Raw genomic sequence first — 27652 nt, 5'->3', positions numbered from 1 at the left:
TAATCGACCATAATATTCATATGAATCATACCTGAAAAAACAAAGTCGACTACTTAAAGATGCTATGTCAGATTTTTGGCCGATTTGACCCAAAAGTTTTGATTTGAAATTCAATAGGTATTTTGACGGGGGTCGAGAATGTTACAAGCTTTCATTTGAGCCATTGCTCGAAAAAGTCCGCCAATTATTAGTAGCAGTGAAATAAAGTGCTCAATGAATTAGTTTTTGTCGGGAACCCGAATATATCACGTGCGACCAATTCTTATGTGTTTAATAAGAAACGTTTTAAATTTTTGCCATGGTTCCTGACCATTGAAAGTAAAAGTTAAACCTTTTTTCGTTAGAGCGGGTGATACTCTTTGAAATACCATTCACTCAAAAAAAGTCTATTTTTTAATGTTTGGGGCCAAAAATCTGACATGGCATCTTTAAGTACGAACACGATAGTAAGCACAATGAAGCCAACTCAAGCGCCAAACTCATAATAATCAAGTTCTTTCTTAAAGGCAGTGGACACTATTGGTAATTACTCAAAATAATTATTAGCATAAAACCTTACTTGGTAACGAGTAATGGGGAGAGGTTGGTAGTATAAAACATTGTGAGAAACGGCTCCCTCTGAAGTGGAGTAGTTTTCGAAAAAGAAGTAATTTTCCACGAATTTGATTTCGAGACCTCAAGTTTAGAACTTGAGGTCTCGAAATCAACCATCTAAACGCACACAACTTCGTGTGACAAGGGTGTTTTTTTTTTCTTCTTTCATTATTATCTCGCAACTTCGACGACCAATTGAGCTCAGATTTTCACAGGTTTGTTATTTCATGCATATGTTGACATACACCAAGTGAGAAGACTGGTCTTTGACAATTATTACTAATAGTGTCCACTGTCTTTAAACATTTTTTTGAGGGGGGGGGGGGGGGTTTCAATCGCAATTATTGTATATAAATCCATACTAAGGTTTTGTGCTTCAACTTTTTAGGAGACTTGATATACTTTACGGTTCATACAAAGTTGATAATTACACAAAGTTACGTAATTATTATAGGCCCCTATAAATAGCCTGAATATAGCCTACTACTACTAGGTCTAACCGGTTTGGGAAAAGTTCGGGCGTAATAAGTTTTTCTTGGGCGCAATTGGCAACTACAAGGCTGAACTGCAAAAAGTTGAATGACTAATGAGTTTAATTGTCCGAAAATAATTTTATGTTTAATTAGTTTTCGAGAGGCCGAGGGTTTTTAATATGATAATAGTATATATATTTTTTGAGAGTTTTGGGAGTTTTACCCTTACGAAAAAGTTCGATAGAATTCTATAAAAAAAACATAAAAAAATATATACTTTTGCGTTTCTCTGCTTGGGAGTTTTAGTGTGTGTGTGGGGGGGGGGGGCGGGGGCGGGGGGGCGGGGCGGGGGGGGGGCAGCAAAACAATCCAACTGATGACTGAAATTAGAACAGCGCCACCATGAGGTGACCTAAGTTATTATTCGTTTGTTTGGGTAGTACAGTACGGTGTGTGTGCGATGAGATGACCTTGTAACAGAAAGTAATTATTTTATCCAAATAGTTTGTGGTTTCTACGCGTTTATCTACCGAATGTACCTGTGGTGTTTGTATGGTGACATTCTCCATCCATCTACACAGTGGCATAATTGTCAATTTGAGTAAGCAAACACCTCCAAATCAAACAAAGTAAGTGTTGTCATTTTATTTTGTTATTTTTTCAATCAATTCATTCAATGACAATACATGTACAACGAACTTCAACTTACAAGTAGGTCCTATCACAGTATCAGTATCACTAGTATCAGCCTATCTACGGAAATTCCTATCTACCTCCATGGTCCTATGACTATCACTATGTAATAGTCTTTTTTATTTTTAGTTATAAATTAAATTAATAGCGTTGTTTAATTAATAATTTTTATTATAATTTTTTATACAGTCAAACTTGTCCCATTCAACAGCTGCCATATACAACACATAATGATTTACAGTTGGTTATTGGTGGTGTACTACCATCTGTCATTACACTAACTAGCTAGCTGTTAGCCCTGGTAGGACGTCAGTCAGTGCCACTGCACTGACGTCCTGGGTATAAAGGTTCTTTACAATGGGAACACAAATTTGACTACAATTTTCATTATTTTTTACCTGATTTGAGAAGTTGAAATTCGGTTCATATATTCTTAGTGTCCCTTAGTACATTTTCAATTAGTTCACACCTAACAATTATATCCATGGAAGAAATTATTGCCGGAAATAAGCAGAAGTTCTGCACTAGCGATGTGATCATCATGTACTAATTTATAGTGTGAGCTAAAGTGCGCATGGCTTTGAGTATAGTGCCGTAATTGGCCATACGTCGGGTGCAATCAATGAATATGACCCTTTTTAAATTTGCGCAAGCCAGTCGTGCGTTCAAAAAAAGCAGAGGAAAATGAAGTTTGCGCCGTAACAAAAATGCAGCATGCGCAAATTAAGAAAGACTGTCACATCTCCAGCCGCCACGAGAGGGCGGTAGTGATCAATGCAAGAAAGTGTTTACAAGCAAGTCCGTTCTCGACGTGCGAGTGGGAAACGTCAATTTCAATTTACTTTTCACAAAATATGAACACCAAAGGAAAAAATTCAACAATTTTAAATAAAACCGTCTTGGAGTTCCAACTACAAGGAACATGTGAGTAAAAGTTCAGCTTCCTGAGTTAAGTAGATATATTTTAAAAAAATGTTACAAATTTGTTGGCAATGGTACGGAACCTTTATACCCTGGACTCCGTCGCGTTGCCTGCAACGGAGGAGTCCAACCTGGGCTAGCTAGCTGTACAAAATAGCATACAAATACTCTTAGAGTCCTAGAACGAATTTGGGTTCAACTCGTACCCAGGTCAACTCGTACCCAAGTTAAACTCGTACCTAGGTCAACTCGTACACCTAAGTCAACTCGTACCCGAGTCACCTCGCACCAAACTTCCCAAGTCAACTCGTACCCAAATAAAAAAGTATTCCAAACGTTTTGGTTTCAACTCGTTCTGATAAAAATTGTAGTTTAATTTATTTATTTACATTGGTAATTGTCAAAGACTAGTCTTCACAGTTGGTGTATCTCAATCGGTCGTTGAAGTTGCGAGATAATAATAAAAGAAAAATCACCCTTGTCATACGAAGTTGTGTGCTTTCTGATGCTTGATTTCGAGACCTCAAATTCTAAAGTTGAGGTCTCGAAATCAAATTCGTGGAAACTTACATCTTTCTCGAAAACTACGTCACTTCAGAGGGAGCTGTTTCTCACAATGTTTTATACTATCAACCTCTCCCCATTACCGGTAATCAAGAAAGGTTTTGCGAGGATAATTATTTTGAGTAATTACCAATAGTGTCCACTGCCTTTACGTCCAGCAAAAAGTAACAGTGCCAAGGAAGAAATAATTTAAAAAACAAACAACAGGAGTAAAATGAAACAAATACATACATCATGTACGTACTGTACACAAAAAACACCTCTAGGCATTTTACTAAAAAGCAACGTAACACCACTCAGCTGTTTCCATGCTTGTCACGTAGAAATGGAGGAAGCTTGTGTAATTTCATAAACTACGTAACAATGTTGTGATCATTGCAGTACTTTTTAATGTCAAAAAAGTTTGATTTACAAACTTTAGTTAATGCAAGTGATCCATAGCTACATGACAGCTGACTAAGGGAATAAAAGGGTAGCGAAGAGTTTTTAACCGGCCTTTTAAAACCGGCACGGCAACGACCCTGCAAGTAGCGAAACTGTCTTGGGTATTTAAGCAATTAACGCAACCCCATCATAGCCATTGAACATGATGATGATGATCAATCAAGTGCAATCTTACTTGTTTATGTCATTACTAAGACAAGGGTCTTCATATTGACTCTTATTAGAATGGATTATTTCATCATCATCTTGTTCAAATACTTTTAGTGATTGTGTTTCTTTTACTTCAGCTTCCTCTTGTTCCTGGTTCATTGTCTCCAAATAATCAAATGCCAATAAACGGACATTACTGCAAGTATGGCAACAAGATAAACAACTGCTAAACCTATGTAATTCAGTGTATTACTAACTGGTGAAAATTCATTACCATCACACTGTAATTCATCTGTCACATAATTGTTTGAATCTGAGCAATGGACAATTGTAACTGGATCACTTGTTACATATACATTCATTCCAACATCATTGAGTGCTGTGCATGTTATTATTAAACCATCATCTGCATCTGTGAAGTTAGTTATACTCAAGAATCGACCAGAATGAAAAAGTTCATATCTGTCTTGAGATTTGGTAATTAATTGTTCTTGGGATGTATTAGATTTCCAAAGTGACCACTGATGGTCGATAGTGCCAGGTACTACTTTGGAGATGCATTCCAACTGTAATGTTACACCCTCAGAACCAGTAGACTTATAAGTTGGATGTAAAAAAACATGGACAGTCATGTTAATCATTAATGGATTGACTGAACACCATGGTCCATCATTGATGCTATTGCCTGCAATACATCTGAATTCCTTGAAATTATCCTCTTCTTTAAGAACGTGTTCCAATTGGTAGTTCATCCCAGGATAGACTGTCTTTGAGTGTTGTTCTTCTGTGGATGTAATCCATGTTAGCTCTGTGTGTATTTTGGCGTCCTCAGGAACTTCACATTCTAAGCTAATTGTGTCACCAATTGAAGGATTCTGTGGTTTGAAATTGCAAGTAGGTGTTGGAGAATTAAGAACTGTTAAAACTGCACAACTTGAATGGCCAACTTGATTCCCATTATCTGTTAAGAACAATGCATATAATCCAGAGTCTTCTTTCTTGACGTCAGAGATTCTGAGTTCACTGGTAACACCATCTTTAAACAATAGAGACAATCGATGAGCCCTATTTAGGACTGGGTCCAATGCAGGGGAAAGACAGGTAGCAACAGTTTTGAAAGTTCCTCGACTACATGAGGTGTCACTATATATCCAATGTATGCTACCACATGACTGTGGGTCGAGGGTGGTACTAGAAAATGAGGCAAATCCTCCGACTTCCACGGTGATGTTGTCTGTTGGTTCAATTCTAAACAAGTTTTTATTTGTACACTCGACCAAAGGAAGGCAAACTTGAAGTCCAACAATAAGTACAAGTTTAATTATGATTTCCATTTTCTCTGGTCAGCTGACGTAACAACACTCTATGTCCACTCATCTACACTTCAATGTCCACTCACTGAAGTACTGTCTGCAATTGTAGGCAATGGATGTGCTACTTAACTACAAGTAGACCATTTCAGAATTCATTTCAGATTCTCCTTTGTCCAAAACTACATGTATCTTCAAGCAATAAATCAGCTTGTTTGTCAATCATGTAAACTGTATTCTTCAGCCCGCTTGTAAGTTGTTATCCAGAAATATCCATATACATGTAACTTACTACATGTACTATGATGTTGTATAAAACGCGCAGAGCGTTTCAGCTTACATTTTCAGTACTCACAAAACTAAGTCTTAGCCAATGTAGACTACATGTATCACCTTTTGACTATTGACATTCAACTGGAAATAAACAGTTCTGCTGATTTTGAAGTTGAGCTTGCTACTGTGTACGTGTACCAGTGTACAATCTATAAAAAGCCCAACCTGGTTGTGTGATCTATGGTCATGTGGAAGTGAGGAAACTTCCTGAGTGGGTTTGGTTTGATGATTCAGGATGGAGCCCTTTAGGTGCGGGTTTGTGGATGGCTATTGTGGTCGTTACATCAGGGACCTTAGGGACTTTTAGGAAGTGAAAGGTTAATACCGACATGCTTGTTTGTGATGATTAATCAAGTGCAATCTTACTTGTTTAAATGTCATTACTAAGACAAGGGTTTTCATATTGACTCTTATTAGAATGGATTATTTCATCATCATCATGTTCAAATACTTTTAGTGATTGTGTTTCTTTTACTTCAGCTTCCTCTTGTTCCTGGTTCATTGTTTCCTCTCGTCTCCAAATAATCAAATGCCAATAAACGGACATTACTGCAAGTATGGCAACAATATAAACAACTGCTATACCTATGTAATTCAGTGTATTAATAACTGGTGAAAATTCATTTCCATCACACTGTAATTCATCTGTCACATAATTGTTTGAATCTGAGCAATGGACAATTGTAACTGGATCACTTGTTACATTCATTCCAACATCATTGAGTGCTGTGCATGTTAATATTAAACCATCATCTGCATCTGTGATGTTAGTTATTCTCAAGAATCGACCAGAATGAATAAGTTCATATCTGTCTTGAGATATGGTAATTAATTGTTCTTGGGTCATGTGGGTTGTATTAGAATTCCAAAGTGACCACTGATGGTCGATAGTGCCAGGTACTACAATGCATTCCAACTGTAGTGTTACACCTTCAGAACCAGTAGACTTATAAGTTGGATGTAAAAAAACATGGACAGTCATGTTAATCATTAATGGATTGACTGAACACCATGGTCCATCATTGATGCTATTGCCTGCAATACATCTGAATTCCTTGAAATTATCCTCTTCTTTAAGAACGTGTTCCAATTGGTAGTTCATCCCTGGATAGACTGTCTTTGAGTGTTGTTCTTCTGTTGATGTAATCCATGTTAGCTCTGTGTGTATTTTGGCGTCCTCAGGAACTTCACATTCTAAGCTAATTGTGTCACCAATTGAAGGATTCTGTGGTTTGAAATTGCAAGTAGGTGTTGGAGAATTAAGAACTGTTAAAACTGCACAACTTGAATGGCCAACTTGATTCCCATTATCTGTTAAGAACAATGCATATAATCCAGAGTCTTCTTTCTTGATGTCAGATATTCTGAGTTCACTGGTATCACCATCTTTAAACAATAGAGACAATCGATGAGCCCTATTTAGGACTGGGTCCAATGCAGGGGAAAGACAGGTACCAACAGTTTTGAATGATTCTTGACTACATGAGGTGTCACTATATACCCAATGTATGCTACCACATGACTGTGGGTCGAGGGTGGTACTAGAAAATGAGGCAAATCCTCCGACTTCTACGGTGATGTTGTCTGTTGGTTCAATTCTAAACAAGTTTTTATTTGCACACTCGACCAAAGGAAGGCAAACTTGAAGTCCAACAATAAGTACAAGTTTAATTATGATTTCCATTTTCTCTGGTCAGCTGACGTAACAATACTCTATGTCCACTCATCTACACTTCAATGTCCACTCAGTGAAGTACTGTCTGCAATTGTAGTCAATGGATGTGCTAAGCTACGAGTAGACCATTTCTGAATTCATTTCAGATTCTCCTTTGTCCAAAACTATCTTCAAGCAATAAATCAGCTTGTTTGTCAATCATGTAAACTGTATTCTTCAGCCCGCTTGTAAGTTGTTATCCAGAAATATCCATATACATGTAACTTACTACATGTACTATTATGTTGTATAAAACGCGCAGAGCGTTTCAGCTTACATTTTCAGTACTCACAAAACTAAGTCTTAGCCAATGTAGACTATCACCTTTTGACTATTGACATTCAACTGGAAATAAACAGTTCTGCTGGTTCGGAAGTTGAGCTTGCTACTGTGTACGTGTACCAGTGTACAATCTATAAAAAGCCCAACCTGGTTGTGTGATCTATGGTCATGTGGAAGTGAGGAAACTTCCTGAGTGGGTTTGGTTTGATGGTTCAGGATGGAGCCCTATGCGGGTTTGTGGATGGCCATGGTGGTCGTTTCATCAGGGACCTTAGGGACTTTTAGGAAGTGAAAGGTTAATACCGACATGTTTGTGTCGTGATAACTTTTCCTGTTTTACAAAAGGTAACATGCAGTATATTGGTCATGCTTTCATACAATGTACATGGGGGATACACAATTGAAAGTGTTTGGAAAATAATCTGTGTTGAGTGTAAATTACTTTAATTTGAGCTGTTTTAAAAATGATTGGAAACAGAGGTCCTTTGCTTGAACCAAAACTCTTAATACATTGTAAGTAGGCTACATATTAAGACCAAACTGGCTCTTTTCAGAGCCACCACTCCTTCACAAGAGATTTTACTCATGGTTGTACCCGCAAGTTTACTATTCATATTTATATTTAACTTTACTCTTATATGTCTTAGGCTACATTATGTAGGCCCTACACATTACAAATATTAACTTCATACTGAGAAAATGTGAAGTTATAACTCTTAATAAGTGAAATTGTAAAGATTTGTATTAATAAAACATGTACAGTAGATTTTTATTTTTAAAATGAAGCTTTGCAGGCAAGTACACAAACTAGGGGTCTATACTTTTACTGTCATCTTAGACCTAATGGATATTGGTTAAAAAGAATGGTTGGTTGGTACAGTTTAGTCAAACTTACAGCACTGATGAGTAACTACATTAGAGTACTGAGTAGTAAACAATCCTGGCGCAACGATTGATCATTTTACATTCCACCTTTTATCTTCTTGGTAGACCTTTAATTCTAGATTTGTAGGCAATTGGTTGTGTATTGACTGTAAATTTAAAGTACACATTATTAGGGAATTGCCTTGAACCATGGAGGAAGAAACTGACCTTCCTCTGACAATACTAACACTGTTGATTTAGGCCATCATATAAACCCGTTGGTATTTCATTGATCGTGTTCAGCCAAGCTGACATACAGTATTGATGTATAAACCATAGCTCTTTACTCGTACCTGGATGGAGTCAAATAAGATTTATGCAAAATAAGCTTTTCCAGCAGGCACGATCTGGCTGAATATACACACCTTAATACTGTTTGTTGCATACTGTTTGTTGCATACTGTTTGTTGCATAGTACCAGACACTGTGATCTTCAACTTGTTTGAGAATTATCCAGAATGGTTATTTTCAGGAAAGCATGTATTATGAGTTACATGTATAAGTTGAGTCAAAATGAAACTAAGTTTTTTTTGAAAACCTATTCTTCAACTTCCTTATTAACTGAGACCTTTCCTGATCGTGTATGGTACACCTACTCGTTGTCAGTGACTGTACAGCTGTACAGTGTAGTGCAGGGCTCAAATCAACAGAATTAGACTCAAATATTACAAGTCGTTTTACTCGGGAGCGGAGGGATGCATAAATGCATATTGAATTTTGTGGACATTTAGACCTGAATATATAACCTTTTGTGTGCTACCCTTGGCATGCAATTTTGCTGTATGTGGGTCAAGTGCAACTGGTATATATTGACAATTGATATGCGACTGGTTTGTATTGACAATTGATGCGCCTGGTATTGACAATATTGATATGCGACTGGTTTGTATTGACAATTGATGCGCCTGGTATTGACAATATTGATATACGCCTGGTATATTGACAATTGATGCGCCTGGTATTGACAATATTGAGATACGCCTGGTATATTGACAATTGATGCGCCTGGTATTGACAATATTGATATACGCAGGCTGGTATATTGACAATTGATATGCGACTGGTTTGTATTGACAATTGATATGCGACTGGTTTGTATTGACAGTTGACCTGGAAATATCCAGCCTGTTTGAATGAAAGATTTGAATGGAAGTTTGTTGTCCTTAACACCCACAGCAGTATTCTAGAGCTTTTTGAGCTTCACTGTAGCTGGTCATGCTGGTTATTGATTATTCTGAGTTTAAATCAAAATGTTGTTTCTGTATGCAGTTTAAGATTTGTCTTGGCTGTAGTTTGTTGCCTTCAATGTTGTGTGCTCCATTCAGTTCAAAACATTTAGGTATTTTCTGAATGATGATGTTTACATAATTCTCTGTTAGACCAGGGACTAATGATTTATATTTCTTTCTTGTCATCCTTTATTATCCAGTCAGGAACCAAGATGCAGGGTCTACAGGTACCTAAGCCTCAATTCCCATCTCTTAACTCACCACAGCGAGCTTCTGCTACTAATGGTACTAAGCAATCAAGGAAAGTAGCCCTAACCCCTGGTCATTCTCTTATGGACTGGGTACGTCTGGGGAAGAAAGAGGGACGTAACTTAAATGGTAAAGGTGGACAGATTCAGAATGTTAGTGTGGAGGAATTGGCGAGACACAACAAAGTGGACGATGCTTGGATGAGTATAAGAGGTTTGTTTCTTCAAGATTACAATCAAATGTAGCTTTGATTGTATGATAGGCTTACCAGGTGACAGTGACACTTGATTGATACATAGGTGACAATGACAATGACATTGAATTTCTATGTTTTTTATTATTTTCTATTGTTGTCCCTTCCTCTTATCGCTGCGGTGTTTTGTTGTGGGTGTAGTTTTTTGTTTTCTATAGTCTGATTTTGCTTGTGTTTTAATGATTTCTATTGTGTGATTCTTAAATGTTTCAGTGCAATCACCTTTTTATATTGTATAACTATATTTTTATCGTTGGCAGGGGTCTGGTTTTACACATCTTTTGATGACAGTTTTATACTTTTGTTTTAGCCTTGACAGCCCCTGTACAACTTGCAACTATTGTGTATGTCTAAAGATTTAAAATAAATAAATAAATAAAATAATTTCCTGTCAGCCTCTATAGATGCAAAGAGATGACAAATTACCTTCAAAAAACATGAATCCAAGATAAAAATGTACAGCTTGAGGTAGTTGGCTCAATCAGTAAGTAGATGTAGAATTCAAGTGAGTAATGAATTGTATCCCTTAACCTTTCTTGTTTACTGTACACAAACTCCACAATTCCTTTGTGAAACATACATGTACCACTGTCAATTGGCAGTCTGTATTAACTATATCTTTATTTATACATGTATGAAGCTAATTGCTCAAGGCGTTAGTGTTGAAGCCAAGACCATCTTAATAATGAACCCAATTTTATTCTGTTGTATTTGCACATTCAGGCAAGGTGTACAATGTGACTCCATACATGAAGTTTCATCCCGGAGGTGAAGATGAAATGATGCGAGGAGCTGGTGCAGATGGAACAAGTTTATTTGATGATGTAAGTTCAGTATTTAGGAGTTGTTTCTAAGATGGAACAAGTATATTTGATGATGTAAGTTCAGTATTTAGGAGTTGTTTCTAAGATGGAACAAGTTTATTTGATGGTGTAAGTTCAGTATTTAGGAGTTGTTTCTAAGATGGAACAAGTTTATTTGATGATGTAAGTTCAGTATTTAGGAGTTGTTTCTAAGATGGAACAAGTTTATTTGATGATGTAAGTTCAGTTTTTATTTGATGGTGTAAGTTCAGTATTTAGGAGTTGTTCCTAAAATGGAACAAGTTTATTTGATGATGTAAGTTCAGTATTTAGGAGTTGTTCCTAAGATGGAACAAGTTTATTTGATGATGTATGTTCAGTATTTAGGAGTTGTTTCTAAGATGGAACAAGTTTATTTGATGGTGTAAGTTCAGTATTTAGGAGTTGGTTCTAGGCAGTTCTGTGTTGGAAATAACATACGGACAGTAGTCAGTCCTTTCATTAATTTGCCAACAAGTTTAGTGCTTTCTGCTCTACCAGCCAGGCTTCCGAAGGATGATGACCAAGCCTACATCCATATGGACTGTGAAGGGGGCAACCCTGTAGGTGACAATGGCCCCTGGAAAGGTTAATTGTAGCCCACACCTTGAAGTGGCCTTCAGGCCTTAGGTTTCAGGCCACATGGATACAAAGTTTATAAAAACAATAAATATGTATCCACCAATTGGCAGATTGGTGACATGAAAGCTGCTTGATGCCTAGTGGTGGATGGATTACTTGGATATTCATATTTGTTTTTTAATACTTTCAGGTTCATCAGTGGGTCAACGTGGAATCAATGCTGGAGAAATGTTACGTTGGTCAACTTCGGAAATCCATTGAAATCAAAGACAGACTCAAAGGTACCATTTAAGTGTGTAAAAAAAAACTTACGTTTTTTTATAAAATTCACAATTTCTGATGCACAGGGGTAAACACATAGATCTTAAAGGGAATCCAGTTTTCTGGCTTTTTACTTTAGTCTTGTTTTTAATTGGATAAAAAGCATGTAGCATTGTATCTCTATGTCTTCAGCAACTTATGATTTGGTAGCTAAAAATAGATTGTTAGGGGAAATAATGGGGAGAAGTCCACCCTCCTGAAACATGTATTTGGTTTTGGGAAATAATGGGGAGAAGTCCACCCTCCTGACAACATGTATTTGGTTTTGGGTAATAGTGGGGAGAAGTCCACCCTCCTGACAACATGTATTTGGTTTTGGGTAATAATGGGGAGAAGTCCACCCTCCTGACAACATGTATTTGGTTTTAGGAATGGATTGTTACTTTGTGTTATTACTCAAGATCAACATTATAGCTTGGTGTCCTATTACCCAATTAACACTTAATTTGATTTTATGTCTAATGGAATAACAAGTTTACCAAAGACCTCTCATTTTGTATTTTTTTAAAGTCAAAACATATGAACTTATCACTTTTTGATTTGTAGATAACAAGAAAGAAATAAACCACCCCAAGGATACAGCACCAGTAAACTCAGGTAAATTTAAATCAACTTTTAGTTTTCCTCTGTTGATACAATTAAAAAAAAATTACACCCTAGTTAAATAGTTAAAGGATGATTTTTTCAAGTTTGTATTATGTCTTAGTAAGTTGTCAACATCTTTCTTGATCTTAGATTTTAAAACTCCCAGTAACTCTAAGTCGGAAGCAGCTATCGTAGAGAAACCTAAAGCCAGGTAAGAGTGTTGAGTAGGTTTTCAGATCTCAGTATCAAGATTGTCTAATTGTGAAACTATACTTTACACCATCACAGTTTATCAGTTCAGCAACTAGATTGTTGCAAATCTGCCATTATTTATATTTGTAGGGAAGATTATTATTATTGTTTATAATTGACACTGATCTTATTATCTTGAACAACAAGTAATCAGCTTATTTCTAAGCTGAAGATAGTTGGTAAACTAACGCTAATGTTGTTTTCTCATCAAAGCTTCTCTCCTTTAGACCTTTACAAGATGGTGAGACTCTATCATCTTGAACCTTTTTTAATTTCTCGTTTCCAGTTGTTGAGTTAAAAGTTGTGTAAGTTATAGATTTTTAAACTACATGGACATTGGACCTTAATGAATCTTTTAATATACATTTTTTGTTTCAGGTACGACTGGTACCAGAATGGAGGGCAGATAACTGTGACAATATACACCAAGTGTAATGTAAGTTGATGTATGGATTATTTTTTATTCAGTTGACCCAGTAAAATAAGTCATCTTATTTTCTCAACGAATGTTACACAATTATCTCATTTTACAAGTTGTAACTTCTTTACCAAGTCGCTCAATACACCTTATCATGGTGTGGCCATCTTGATAGTCTCTCATTCATAACCAAGTCACTCAATACACCTTATCATGGTGTGGCCATCTTGATTGTCTCTCATTCATAACCAAGTCACTCAATACACCTTATCATGGTGTGGCCATCTTGATTGTCTCTCATTCATAACCAAGTCGCTCAATACACCTTATCATGGTGTGGCCATCTTGATTGTCTCTCATTCATAACCAAGTCACTCAATACACCTTATCATGGTGTGGCCATCTTGATTGTCTCTCATTCATAACCAAGTCACTCAATACACCTTATCATGGTGTGGCCATCTTGATTGTCTCTCATTCATAACCAAGTCGCTCAATACACCTTATCATGGTGTGGCCATCTTGATTGTCTCTCATTCATAACCAAGTCACACAATACACCTTATCATGGTGTGGCCATCTTGATTGTCTCTCATTCATAACCAAGTCGCTCACTACACCTTATCATGGTGTGGCCATCTTGATTGTCTCTCATTTATAACCAAGTCACTCAATACACCTTATCATGGTGGTGCCATCTTGATTGTCTCTCATTCATAACCAAGTCACACAATACACCTTATCATGGTGTGGCCATCTTGATAGTCTCTCATTTATAACCAAGTCACTCAATACACCTTATCATGGTGTGGCCATCTTGATTGTCTCTTATTCTTAACCAAGTCACTCAATACACCTTTTCATGGTGTGGCCATCTTGATGTCTCTCATTCAAATGAAAGTAACCATACCGAGGCTGGAAGGAGAACTAGTCTGGTGCTTTTTTGTACTTTCAGTACTTCATCTAGCTCTTTATATTTACTATGTGTTTACAATCTGTGACTTTTTTATTGAGTTAGTTGTTAAGACTTACTTAAGAACCACATGTTCCTGCCACTTGTTATCAACAGAGAACTTAATATTATTGCTAACTACATGTATGGTTTGTCATCCATTAGTAAAAACAAATTCTTTTTACTGTTGTAGTTTGTGAAAGCAGACCATTTAGTGATTGACAAGAAACAACGTGAACTTCAAGTGACTTTAAACATTGATGAATATGTGTACACTCTGCATGTTGGTAAGTTTAATATCTTGACTCAACTTTAATATAGATAAGGGGTGTGTTCAATGAAGCAAAGTAGTCAGGACTTGTGGTTTTAACAAATTTGTCTTTGCATTAATTTGTTTAGGCAGCATAACATCACTGCTCTCTAAGACCCCGTTTACACTAGATCCCGAAAGCCGGATCAGACCCGGATCGAATCCGGCAAGGTGGATTAACGGCCAGTGTAAACGCAAAAATGCCGGGCCAGACCTGAGTCCGTATCCAGCAATTTCAATCCACCTTGCGAGGAGGGTTGAATCCGGCAATTGGTGGTCTAAGGTCCGGCAATGTGGATTCAAATACAAGTGTAAACGCAAAGGTGGATTAGACACGGCAATTCGAGGTGGCCATTTCCGGTTTCGTTAGGAGTGGCGCGCTTTTCTCTTTGCCGAATATTATTTGTGAGCGTCTTCGTTGTTGTGATGGATGGCATGCACAGTGCACATGGAGTGTGCGTGTGTGAAACGTTTTGTTGTTTTCAGCGTCCCTAAATACATACATTGCTACCTTCGGAGCTTGCTTTGTTGCTGTATTTGGTTCAAGTTGCTATTTATTCTACCTCCATTGTCATTGTCTGAAATATTTACACGTTTTAGAAGTAAATCAAATGATTTTCAAGAGTGAACTTTTCTAAATATCCCAATAATCTCGTTTGAGAAGTTGTACACACGTTCTCATAATTGCGTTCGAACAAATGATTTGCAACGTTACCTTATAACGAGATCGAGCACATGTACAAATGTTTGGGTACGAAAACTAGGTTTTGTCTGGTTCCCTGAACGACATTATACCATTTCTGATCAATTGCTACAACTGAATTGGTGCCAGACTGATTTACTCGACGCTCCGGCCGAGTACAAGAATCTTCACATAATACTTTTCGTTTTTGCCAATAATTACAGATCGCTCCGTCATTTATCTTTGTTGATGTACATGTACCTTGAAGAAAATATGGCGCGCTAAAATCGTGACCCTTGAGCTCTTTCCGAGGAGCGGTGACGTCACTGCCAATAAACATCCTGTTTAAAAGTGTGATCGGAGCCGGATTTAGCACTGGTGTAAACGCGACAATGGATCGTGATCTGCGGTCGTAAAAAAATGCAGAATGTCAATCCACCTTTCTGGATCTAGTGTAAACGCGGTCTATATGTAAATTTGTTGTAATTTGGCCTCTGCTGCTAACAGTTGTTCAATAAACCACTTGTTTATTTATCTATCTAAGTGAGAGTACTGGTTTGCCACTAAGAATAAAACAAATGTGCACTGTTTCCTTAGGTTCCTTAAGAATTGTACTCAACTAAGGTTCATTCTGATCCTCCAGCCTGGTTGTAGTTGAAAGGGAAATGAGGAAAATGAGACTTTTGTTTTCTTGCAAAGACAACACTTGTTATTTTATACCTCTTGTGAATTTCTTGATTTGCCTATTCTTGATGAGTTCAAACTTCAACAGCCCTGTGCTTATTTCAGTGTTGGTTGTAAACATGAAGTTGTAATCTGTTTTTCTGGTCTTGTCTTGGCATTTTAAGCATGGAGCAATAACCTAGTTTATTGCTCCATGGGTTAAGTGACTGATAGATACTGGCAGTCAATCATGTTACCTTCAATCTCAACAGTTGTAGTTTACCAAATCTATTGAGTTTTCAAATAATATGTGATTTTCCTACAGGTTTGTTTGCTGATATCACAGATACCTACAATGGTGAGTGTTCATTTTGAAATCTATAACCTTCACTCCTGTACAGGGGTATAACCTCAGAATAGGGATGGGGGGGGGGGGTGCCTCACTGTTGAGAACCTACTGCCCTGTTGCCCACCTTTACCCTCCTTGCCAAGTGAGGTTTTAAAAATGCTTAAATGAATGGTTTCATACTTAACTACCCCCCCCTCCTATTCAGCCTTTGCGCCTGATTGCCCCCCCCCCCCTCCTGATATAAAGTATGTGGTTACACTATATGCTGCTTTTCATACCCAAGCTTCACTTGTGTGTACCTTCATACACAAAGTGGGCTTGACTCTGTCGTATGGCACTTCAACTCATTCGTGAAGTGCAGCAAGATCTAGCTATGTCTGTATAAATATGTGCGTTTATACTACGACTGCTTCTACTGCTGATAATAATAATGTGAACACCAATGGTGTGCACTTATCTAGTAACTGATCAAAACACCTGCACAAGATGAACAACTATAAATAGACTGAAGATATCTCATAATGTTTAAATATTTGGTTCTGTAATAAAGGGCATTAATTGTTTTCCTTTACATGTTATAGCAATTTTTATGTAGGAACCCCAATGTTACCAACAATAGTAGAATGGAGTAATAATGAATGTTTATGAGAGCATTAGTGCAAATATTTTCATGAGTTGAAAGATGGAATGTTCCACCTCGTTGAATGGATTATTCCATCTTTCAATGAATGAAAATAGTCGCTTCATTGCCAGATGACAAAACAGATTATTTGTTTGTTTAATATAACATCCAAGTTTTGATTGGAGGATAAAACTTTCAAAGTAAACAAATCTTGCCTACAATTTCTGATTGTGACATTACACCTGTTTCTTTTGATTCTGCCTGTTGGATTCAACAGTGGCTATGTGCGTTCTGTAGTGCTATTTTTGAACACGCGGGCGCTGTAATGTAGTATGTGCCTTGCAGTAACTGTACTACTGAATTACCAAAGACAAGCGCACACAGTGATGTTTTTCGCACCTTGAAACAGTACTAATTGGATGGAACGAAATGCCCGGTGAATGGAATGAAAAATGCACGGTGAATGGAATGAAAAATGCATGGTGAGTGACGTAGCGTGCAATAGTACTTTTATTTACTTACACGTGACGGGAAAATCCTCCAATCAAATGGCAAGGATCTGCTTGGGTGTTATATAATAGAGTGTATTAGTTGTTGTAGCTTGGAAAACCCATAGTCCAATCTTAGTCTATGCTTGTAGTAAGTGTGTTATATTATTGTATACTTTTAATTTTTTGCCGAAATGTAGGCATCAATTATCAAAACTTAGTAAAGCGCCTTCAGTATCTTTGAGGCAAATTTTTAGCATTGTATTATCAAGTATTTGTTATAATTAAATAATAGCATAAAGTTCTAAAATCCATCATCCTAGACTATACTGTTATTGATTTTGAGTTAATCTTTGAGTCCAATATTAACTATTTGTTGTTGTAGGTATCAGGGTGCTTAATGGCCCAGTACATCGAGTCATCTTTATTCTGAATAAGAAGGATGTTGACTTGAAATGGGTAACGTTTGGTTCACCTCTTGAAGGGAATAACACAGTGGTACACAAAACAGATAGAGGTAAGATTTCTTATAGGTTTCACCATGAACTAATAACATTAGTTTGTATCATTCACATTGATTGTCTTCTATCTCTGATGCTCATTGACTTGATTAAAAAAAAAAAACCTTCAAACAAAATGTAAAAAACAAAGTAAATCAATCCCCTTTTTCTGTTGTTTATCTAATGACATATTTGCAACTTCTCTCCCTGTTCATTTAATGCATTTTTGGGTGTCCCAGTCCCTCCATGTATTTAGCCACTTCTCATGTCTTTTCTTTTGTATTGTTTAGGCCTACACTTTGCCATTGTTTGTTGTCCTTACTGCAGTACATGTAGGTCCCAACCGAGTGCTTATGTTCTGATCAATGTTTCCTTGTGCAATGTTTATAATAATAGTTATTCCAATTTTCTGCTGTAGATAAACTAGTATACTTTCAACCTCTCCCTATGTTTTTATAAGGCAGTAGCATATGAAACAAAGGCTCCGAGGCCACAGTTATAAGGTTAACTTTTTTATTTCCTATGGGTGTTGCTGGCTTTATTGTATGTTCCTGTGTCATTTTGATTATTGTATTGTGTGAATGCCGAATAAATAATAAATTAATACTAAAGTTTTTGAATGATTTATTATTGATATTTTTATTTCTGTTTTGTATAGATCCAGTATTTCGGTCATGTGAGGTGTTGTCTTGTCAACCATTAACGCACGACATCAAATTGTTAGCTCTTCAGTTACCACAAGGAAGTCACATGATCATTCCTATTGGATACCATGTGTATCTCAGAGTCAATCATAATGGTAAGAAAGTAAAGAAACTGATTCTTAACCATGTGCATCTCAGAGTCAATCATAATGGTAAGAAAGTAAAGAAACTGATTCTTAACCATGTGCATCTCAGAGTCAATCATAATGGTAAGAAAGTAAAGAAACTGATTCTTAACCATGTGCATCTCAGAGTCAATCATAATGGTAAGAAAGTAAAGAAACTGATTCTTAACCATGTGCTTCTCAGTCACAGAAATGCTCAAGAACATAACTCAAGAGACTTCCTCTGACCTAAGATCCACAGTCAACACCCAAAAGCTGCATTCGTCTGGCAGATACCTATCGATCACGCTATTTCATGTATTTATGATATGGTTTGAGAAGGCATTGAGACTATTCTCCCGAGTAGAGAGAACTGTGGATAAGGCGGTCGACGTGACGTCATAATATTTACACCTAAACCCATCTGTAAAATGGGTTTAGTCTATAAACGCCATCCGTCAATATTTACACTTAAACCCATCTTGTTAGAACAATACTTTGTTATTTATGCCATTCAAACTTAATTTCTATTCGGACAATATTATTTATGTTCGAACCCCTCTTCTTGAATGCATAACTTATAAGTGAGTTATCATCGTTTCTTTAGTTAGACCCATAGTAAAACAGGTCTAACACTCGCGCTATTCCTATGTAGAGTGAGTTGGGCGCATTTGATCATTACCCATAAATGAATTTATCTGTAAAACGACTCGGCCGTTTTACTACTCTCCCACTCTTTGTTATTGTTGTGGCTTGTTTGGCCACGTCCTCGGAGACCAAGGTTGTGGCGTCATGTTGTGAACTTGTTTTTTCGCTTGTGTTTGTACTCGTTTCCACCTCTTCCACACCATGGTGGCCAAGTAGTCTATTGCGAGCTTTTCGCAACCACAACGGGATGACATTGGTCTCACACTTTTTAATTAGGTCATGATGAACTACTTGTGTCTTAGCCCTTCTATCCTGTACTTTACACAAGATAGGAGACAATACTTGTGTGACTAGCAAGGGCCCCTTCCAAACTGCCTGTAGTTTTTTTGAAAGGCCAGCTATCGGGGCTTTATTTAGTTTGTAAATGATGTCCCCCTCATCAAATGATGTTTTGTTTTCTCGATAGTCATAATACTTCTTTTGCTGGTGTTGTGCTGACCCGATATTGTCATGTGCTATTGTGTGAACTTGCACCATGTTATCTTTAAGATTTCTGACATATTGGTGTGGCTGCTCGTTAGGGCCATCGTTTCCCTTGAAATCAAACACTAGATCCATGGGTTGCCGAACTTCCCTGCCTAGCATCATTAGATTAGGGATAAGCCCAGTACTACGGTTTGGAAGAGAACAAATAGCCCCTGTGAGAATTCTCATCCCGTTGGGTTACTTTCCCCTTTAGATGATATCTTATTAGTTGTAAAAGCGTCCTATTGTATCTCTCCACTTGACCATTAGAGCAGGGGCGATTTAGGGTTGTTTAGGGCGATTTTAACGATCTTCAATAATTCACAAACTGCTGTAAACAATGAGCTTGTGAAATTGGTGCCCTGGTCAGTATGGATTTGTAAGGGGCATCCGAACCTCGATATGAAATTATCTATTGTCGCCCTTGCAACGCGTTCCGCAGTCTGGTCGGCCAAGGGATAGGCTTCAATCCACTTAGTAAATTGACATATTAACATAAGTATGTATTTGTTCCCAGACCTAGATGGGGTAAAGGGGCCTAGTATATCTAGGTGTAAACGTTCAACTGGTGCCCCAGCATGGAAATTGGTCAAAGGTGCCCTTCGTTTGCGTGATGGTTTTTTGTTCGTGTTGCATTCTTGGCAGGCTTTTACATACAGACAAACATCTTCTTTCATGTTATACCAAAAACATGTCTGCCTCACCTTTTGGAGGGTTCTTGTTATGCCTGGGTGCCCAGCCATTTTACAGTCATGGTACAAATTTAGAATTTCACGTGTCAGAGTGTGGGGGGTCAGGAACAGCAGTTTGACAGAGTGTCCCTCGTCCCATTTGTAAAAAAGAACACCGTCTTTGACACACAGAAGTGAGGCATTTGACCAAAAATGCTTTACGCTTGGTGAGCAACTTTGGAGTTCATTTTGTTGTGGACAGATTGAATTTTCCTTCCATTTGAGTAGTTTCCCTATGTCATGATCCCTACGCTGTATATCACTTATTTGCTGTGTTGAATATTTGGTAAACAAGGAGACGTCGTCGTCAACAAATAGACATCGGTCCGAGTCAGTCTCCTCATTCTCACATGTATTTTCAGTGGCAGCGTTAGTGACCTAGTCGGTCGGTCTTTCGGGGCTAGTTATAGTTATATTAGCATTGACATTATGGATATTAGAGATTTCTCACACTGCAAGGGGAATTACGTCATCGATGTCATCTTCGCAACGGTTCCGCTGCTTATGGACACGCGTACAGTATTGACAACCCCCACATGGGATGCTGTCTACGTTACACCTCGCATAATAACAGTCGCAGACGTGATCAGTGCTTGGGATACATGAAAGTGAGTCGGCGTTAATGTGTTTGACCCCTTTTCGGTGAAGAATTACCATGTCATACTGGCCTAGTTCCTCTAGCCATCTTGCTAACATACCAGAAATAAGCTTAAATCTTGATGAACGGACTTTTCCCCTCGGCGCTGGAACAGAACTGAAGCACATTTATAATTCGGGAAAGTTTCGGTTTCTCTGTGTGTTCAGACAAACAAAACAGACGTACACTGACTTGACGTTATGATGACAATTAACGACGAAATTATGAACTTGTAACTGTTGAAGATAACTGCTAGTAAAACGCAACGATGAAGCTTAACTTTTGGTTTGTTTTTTTGACATGTAAAACTGCATGTCATAACATACATGTTTACAAACCAGCGAAAAACTATATACACTCCCTGTAGCTTGCAGGGTACCAGTCACTTTTCTCTGGTCTGTGTTGATTGGTTAAAAAGGAGCAGTCACTACAAGTCTTTTTCACAGATTTTCCTCATTTAAGTAAATACTGGCCCTTTCATTCTCCCTTCTTTTTCTTGCCTATTCTAACTGCATTCTGCCTCTCTCTGTTTTCACTTCTGCCCATTTGACTACTTCTGTTACACCAGTATACTTTTATGTGTTTGTTGTGTTGTCACTCTACCTTTTGAGAAAGACTCTGCAAAGGTTTAAATTTAAGGCCATTAACTAATTGTGTTTGCATCAATTCATTTCATTGTATTGACAAGTTTCAGAATAGCCAAATAAACCTTTTGAATTGTGAAACTGTTAAAATCTAATTTTCATAATGATTGTTCTTCAAAGGTGAAGAATTAAGCAGACCCTACACTGTCGTCTCTTCAACGCTTCTACCACAAGATTACAAAGCTAAAGAAATATGTGGACGGATTATTTATCTGATGATCAAGATGTATCCAAATGGACATCTTACTCAACAGTTAGCTGGATATAAAGAAGGAGATATGATTGATGTTAGTGATTATGAAGGAAGCTTTGTAGAATCTCGTCTTGATCAAGCTGATACTCTTGTCTTAGTTGCTGCTGGTACTGGCTTTACACCAATGGTTAAACTTCTACAGTGGAATAGGATACACAACAAACAACAAACTAAGTAAGTATTTCAGGAGATTCAAAAACATTATCCAAATAATCATGTGGATTCTTATTGTGTGAATGGGGAATGTTGCTTTTCGGTCCATTGGTTATATTTATTTACCCTTCTAATTGATGCATGGTGCACATGGCTGAAGTACAATGTGCTTGCATGTGGTCTTCCCCCAAATCTGTCAATTCAGAATCACTTAAAGGCAGTGTGAACATTTGGTAAATGACCATGAAACTTACTGGAGAGATGCTGAGTAGTTGGCAAACTATTGATAACCTCTATCTACTATACTATCTTTAATTGTTCTATATTGAATATATTGCTGATTCATTAAGTTACTTGGTTTTTGTATTGATTATTTTGCAAATTTTATCAATCTGATTGGTTTTGTGCTGAGTTTATAATAAGTTCAGTATTGATTATATTGCTGATATATCAAACTGATGTTGCATTTTTATTGTATTTCTCTACCACATGTTCTGGATTCCTTCTAAGCTTGGGCTTATGATCAATTTTGTTATTGAACATGTGTATGTTATTGTTTGTATTTAGTGCCATCAGCATTTTGATGAATTTGTGCGCTTTATAAGTCTTCATTATTATTATCGGTTTTGTACTGAGTGTATAAGTTCTATATTGATTATAATGATTATTGCCAATTGTTCATTCTGATACGTATTGTTCAGTGTACTGAGTTTAAAAGCCCAATTGATGAAATTGCCAATCAAGATGATTGGTTTTGTACTGAATGTATAAGTTCTGTTATAATGATTTTGCTGATACATCAAGCTGATTGGTTTTGTATTGAGTGTATTATTAATTGGTCTCTCATTCCTTTTTTTTAATAAACTGCAGGCATATCAAGCTGATATTCTTTAATAAGACAGAAAGAGATATTCCTTGGAGAGAAGATTTGAGCGAATTACTTAAGACTCAACCAAAGAGCTTTGAGATCATCAACATTTTATCTGAACCTGATGAGAGATGGAGTGGGCCTAAGGGACGCATTAGGAAAGAGATTGTAGAGGAGTATTTTCCATGTCCAGATCAACCTCAACAAAGATTCTTGATGTGTATCTGTGGACCAACACAGTTTACTCAACTTGCTTTCAAGTAAGTAGGAAGTTGCATGTGTTTATTGTCTTTAAACTGACGAATGTGTCATTAATAATTAACTAATTGAAGTAAACAGTGCTTTGGTTAATGTACATTTTCCTTTGTTCTTCTTTTCAAGGTTGTCCAAAGCATACGGCTACACAGATGAGATGATACATGTGTTTGCTGCTTAAAGATGTTGCTCATCTGTTGACAATAACTTGCAGTGAAACATTGGGACTGTACTTCTTAGAATCAACACTTCTACTCCAAGAATTCTTACTTGATGGTTGTACCTTTAAGCTACACACTTCACACCTTACACATCTTTAAGTTTGTACTCAGCAATAACCTGTAAGGTTCCATGTTAATAATAATAATAATAATGAACATTTCTAGTGCGCCATGTCTGTCAATGATGACACTCCTGGCGCAAAAAACAAGAACTCTGCTAATACACACTGACACAAGACAACTAAAAGTTTGAAGGCTATTGTTGCCGAAATAGATATGTTTTGAGGTGAGTTTTGAATTTGGAACAAGTATCTGCTTTTCTGAGTTGAAGTGGGACACTATTCCAAAGAGATGGCCCGGCATGTGAAAAACAGCGATCACCCCAGGAGTGCAGGCAACGTGGAACGTTCAGGAGCAGGTTGTTTGAGGAGCGGAGCTGTCTTGGAGGTTTGTACACATGGATTAAGTCATTGATGTAGTCAGGTGACGTGCCATCCAGTGAGTGGAAGATCATAAGGAGAACCTTACAGATGATGCGGTCCCGAACAGGAAGCCAGTGTAATGCTTGTAGGGTCGGGGTGATATGAGATGAGCGTTTGACACAAGTGATAAGTCTAGCAGCTGAGTTCTGGAGGCGTTGTGGTCGATTTATCTGAAACTCGGGAAGGTTGATCAAAATGGCATTGCAGAAATCGAGCCGTGAGGAGATTAATGAGTGGACCATCACCTCGGTTGCCTCTAAGGTCAGAAACTTACGGATATGAGACAGATTTCTAAGCTGGTACCTGACAGTCTTTGAAATGCTGGATATCTGATGGTTTAGGGTCATGTTGGATTCTATGACAACACCGAGGTTGCAACATTTTTCAGACGGGTATATTTGTGGGGATCCAATTTTGATAGGATGTTTGGAGATCTTGCTCAACTTCCCCTTGGAGCCTATGAGCATGAACTCTGTTTTTAGCTCATTGAATTTCAGGTTGTTTTTGGGCCATCCATTGTTGAATATCAGAGATACACTCTTCTAGATGCTTGATGGTGTTGACCAGTTGTGTATCTGATGGTTTGAAGGAGACATAAAGCTGGATGTCATCAGCGTACATGTGATATCCGACGTTGTGACTGCAGAACGTTGTGACCTATGGAACGAGCTCCCCGCGGGTCTGCGAGAGGCGATCTCGTTGCCTGTGTTCAAAAGCCTCCTCAAGACATTTCTGTTTCCCCACCCATCCTATTTTGTTTGTTTTTCCATTGTCATAGTCTCATGTAAAGCACTCTGTTCTCCGTAGGGCGCTATATAAATGCTTTGTAATATTATTATGTGCATTATACAGGCACAGACATGTGAACATGATATTGATCTAAATGCTGTTATTATTATCTATTCCTTCCGCCATGCTATGACTGTGTCTTTTTGTTTTATATATGTTGGACTACAGTGTGTTCTTGACTGTTTTGTATGATGCACTAAGTTTACCTGATTTATTCTGGTAAGTTCCTTTTTGCATCTATGTGATGTTGCTGAAGTCAGCCATAGGTTTTTTAAGTTGTTGATAAAATCAAATTACTTTACTTAAAGCTATTTTAAGTGATCAATTGTTAGCTGTTGAGTGTGTTGAATGTTCTACTATGCATAACATGAACAACTGGTGTGTAGCTCACACTTCAACAGGAGTCTAACGTACTTAAGCCCAACAGTTTCCAATGAATGCCAGTTGTATACTATCAGAAGAAACCCATGTACCCAATTGCTAGCCTGGAGTGTACATAAATTCAATGGATGGTAGTATTGAATGTACCTTCAAATTTGTTTATTTTTGATCCATGTAGACAACAAATCTTTATACATGTATTTGGTATGGTTGACTTGTAAGAGAACAATGGCCCTTATCTTGCTACTCTAATACCAAGGGTCAACACCAGGGGAAATCAGTTGACCCATTCACACTTGGATCACTTTACCCCTGATCTACCCCGGGGTATGGGCATACCCTGGTGAATAGCCTCCCTCTGGAGTAGGGGGGTAAGTGGTAAAACCCTGGGTTATTCAGTTGACCCATTCACACTTGGATCACTTTACCCCTGATCTACCCCGGGGTATGGGCATACCCTGGTGAATAGCCTCCCTCTGGAGTAGGGGTAAGTGGTAAAACCCTGGGTTATTCAGTTGACCCATTCACACTTGGATCACTTTACCCCTGATCTACCCCGGGGTATGGGCATACCCTGGTGAATAGCCTCCCTCTGGAGTAGGGGTAAGTGGTAAAACCCTGGGTTATTCAGTTGACCCATTCACACTTGGATCACTTTACCCCTGATCTACCCCGGGGAATGGGCATACCCTGGTGAATAGCCTCCCTCTGGAGTAGGGGTAAGTGGTAAAACCCTGGGTTATTCAGTTGACCCATTCACACTTGGATCACTTTACACCTGATCTACCCCGGGGTATGGGCATACCCTGGTGAATAGCCTCCCTCTGGAGTAGGGGGGTAAGTGGTAAAACCCTGGGTTATTCAGTTGACCCATTCACACTTGGATCACTTTACACCTGATCTACCCCGGGGTATGGGCATACCCTGGTGAATAGCCTCCCTCTGGAGTAGGGGGGTAAGTGGTAAAACCCTGGGTTATTCAGTTGACCCATTCACACTTGGATCACTTTACACCTGATCTACCCCGGGGTATGGGCATACCCTGGTGAATAGCCTCCCTCTGGAGTAGGGGGGTAAGTGGTAAAACCCTGGGTTATTCAGTTGACCCATTCACACTTGGATCACTTTACACCTGATCTACCCCGGGGTATGGGCATACCCTGGTGAATAGCCTCCCTCTGGAGTAGGGGTAAGTGGTAAAACCCTGGGTTATTCGCCAAATGTGCCACCAGAACTCCATGGATTAGGGACCTAGGCAGGGAGAGTTTGACTGGCGCTGGGGGGTATTCATAGGGTAAGAAAAACTCCCTTTCTTCTCTAGGGCTGTTTTACATGGGGATAAGAGACAATATAGTTCTAAAAAGGTTTTGCTACAATTTTTATATCATTTATCCAGCACAAAAGGTATTATGTTAATAGCTAGTGAACATTATTATATTGATCACTGTACAGTAGTACTGCAATGAAATATGAATATATGAACATGTATGTGATGATAACATACATTTGTATTTTTTAAGGTAGTTTTTAAAACTTTAAATGTTAAATCTGTGTAGTGTGGGTCTATTTCACAGGTTTGTTTACAGGTACCTAGGTAATGATGGATTCATAATGAACACGGTGCTTTCATGTACGCAGTAAATCAAATACTTAATTCATGTAATATCTTTACATGATCATTTGTATAAAATAATGTATGGTTGAATTAGAACAATATATTTATATATGTATATCAGTGTTTTCTTTTTTCAATAAAATAAAGTGATAAGTATGGACCTCAATGGCTAAAAAGGCAGTTCCCATTTGTGAGTGATAGTAAAATATCTGTTTGCATCCTCTTTGTCCCTCTATGAACACACTTCGTTAGCTAGGTGCATAAGAATCGTTGTTTGGTGGGCGGCAGTCTCTTTCCCCATGTTTCCTGGACGTTTCGTTTAATTGTAATTTGTTGTTTTATAATATAACTAGAACATGCCAAATAACTTTGTCAGTTATGTCGATTGACATGTCTGCCCAATCCTTGGGCTACAACAAGGCAATTCGTACCCTTGGCCAAATCTTCTCTTATACAAAAGTCCCATGTACACAACGTTCCAACCTGCACCAAGGAACAGCATAAGATGCCCCCCCCCCCGCCTCCCGTACCGCCAGTCAATGGAATGTCCTGCCAGAAACTACCGCAGAAGCTCCAACAGTCAACCAATTCAAACTCCTTTAAGTGCCTCACCATCAGACTAGTTCCTTGTTGGTCTCTCTATTTATTTTTCCCTTTTACATAGTCCACCACCCCAGCGCTCTATAAAACGTGCACCAGTTTGAGCTTTTTAGACTTGGGCAATATTTTAATTTGCATTAAAGGTTATAGTGCTTTGTTACTCGAAATACTAAAAAGTTATGTGTTATTGGCCTTGAAACCTTTACGGGGTGGGGTCCGATGCCCCCCCCCCCCCACCGATCCACCAGTAATAAACTACATGAACTAGTGGATAACATAATGCGTAGTTAGTCTCATGCTGTTGTATTTACTACGTCTCAGTAGTCACACTTTACGACAGCCT

The 27652-nt window shown here is 38.0% G+C and overlaps 2 protein-coding genes across 4 annotated transcripts; one reads left to right on the top strand and one right to left on the bottom strand.

Moving 5' to 3' along the window:
• Positions 1-1524: 1524 nt before the first annotated feature.
• LOC139947592 (cytochrome b5 reductase 4-like) lies at positions 1525-27302 on the top strand. 3 transcript variants are annotated; one of them, XM_071945539.1, is made up of 14 exons: positions 1525-1696; positions 9832-10093; positions 10857-10957; positions 11748-11838; positions 12425-12475; positions 12614-12674; positions 13094-13151; positions 14279-14372; positions 16066-16098; positions 17585-17716; positions 18358-18498; positions 21813-22119; positions 22969-23226; positions 23348-27302. In XM_071945539.1, the coding sequence occupies exons 2-14, from the start codon at positions 9844-9846 to the stop codon at positions 23400-23402; spliced, it is 1632 nt and encodes a 543-aa protein (XP_071801640.1). In that variant the 5' UTR covers positions 1525-1696; positions 9832-9843; the 3' UTR covers positions 23403-27302. The 3 variants fall into 3 exon arrangements, with proteins under 3 accessions (XP_071801640.1, XP_071801642.1, XP_071801639.1); XM_071945541.1 differs by lacking the exon at positions 1525-1696 and adding an exon at positions 7814-7823; XM_071945538.1 differs by lacking the exon at positions 1525-1696 and adding an exon at positions 9550-9623.
• On the bottom strand, positions 23699-24271 carry LOC139947322 (uncharacterized). The gene has a single exon (XM_071945220.1). The coding sequence runs from the start codon at positions 24269-24271 to the stop codon at positions 23699-23701; it is 573 nt and encodes a 190-aa protein (XP_071801321.1).
• Positions 27303-27652: the final 350 nt, after the last annotated feature.

The sequence above is a fragment of the Asterias amurensis genome, chromosome 14, assembly GCF_032118995.1.
Source record: "Asterias amurensis chromosome 14, ASM3211899v1".
Lineage (NCBI taxonomy): Eukaryota > Metazoa > Echinodermata > Asteroidea > Forcipulatida > Asteriidae > Asterias > Asterias amurensis.
Note: the sequence above shows the minus strand (reverse complement) of the source record. Positions and strands in the feature narration are given on the sequence as shown.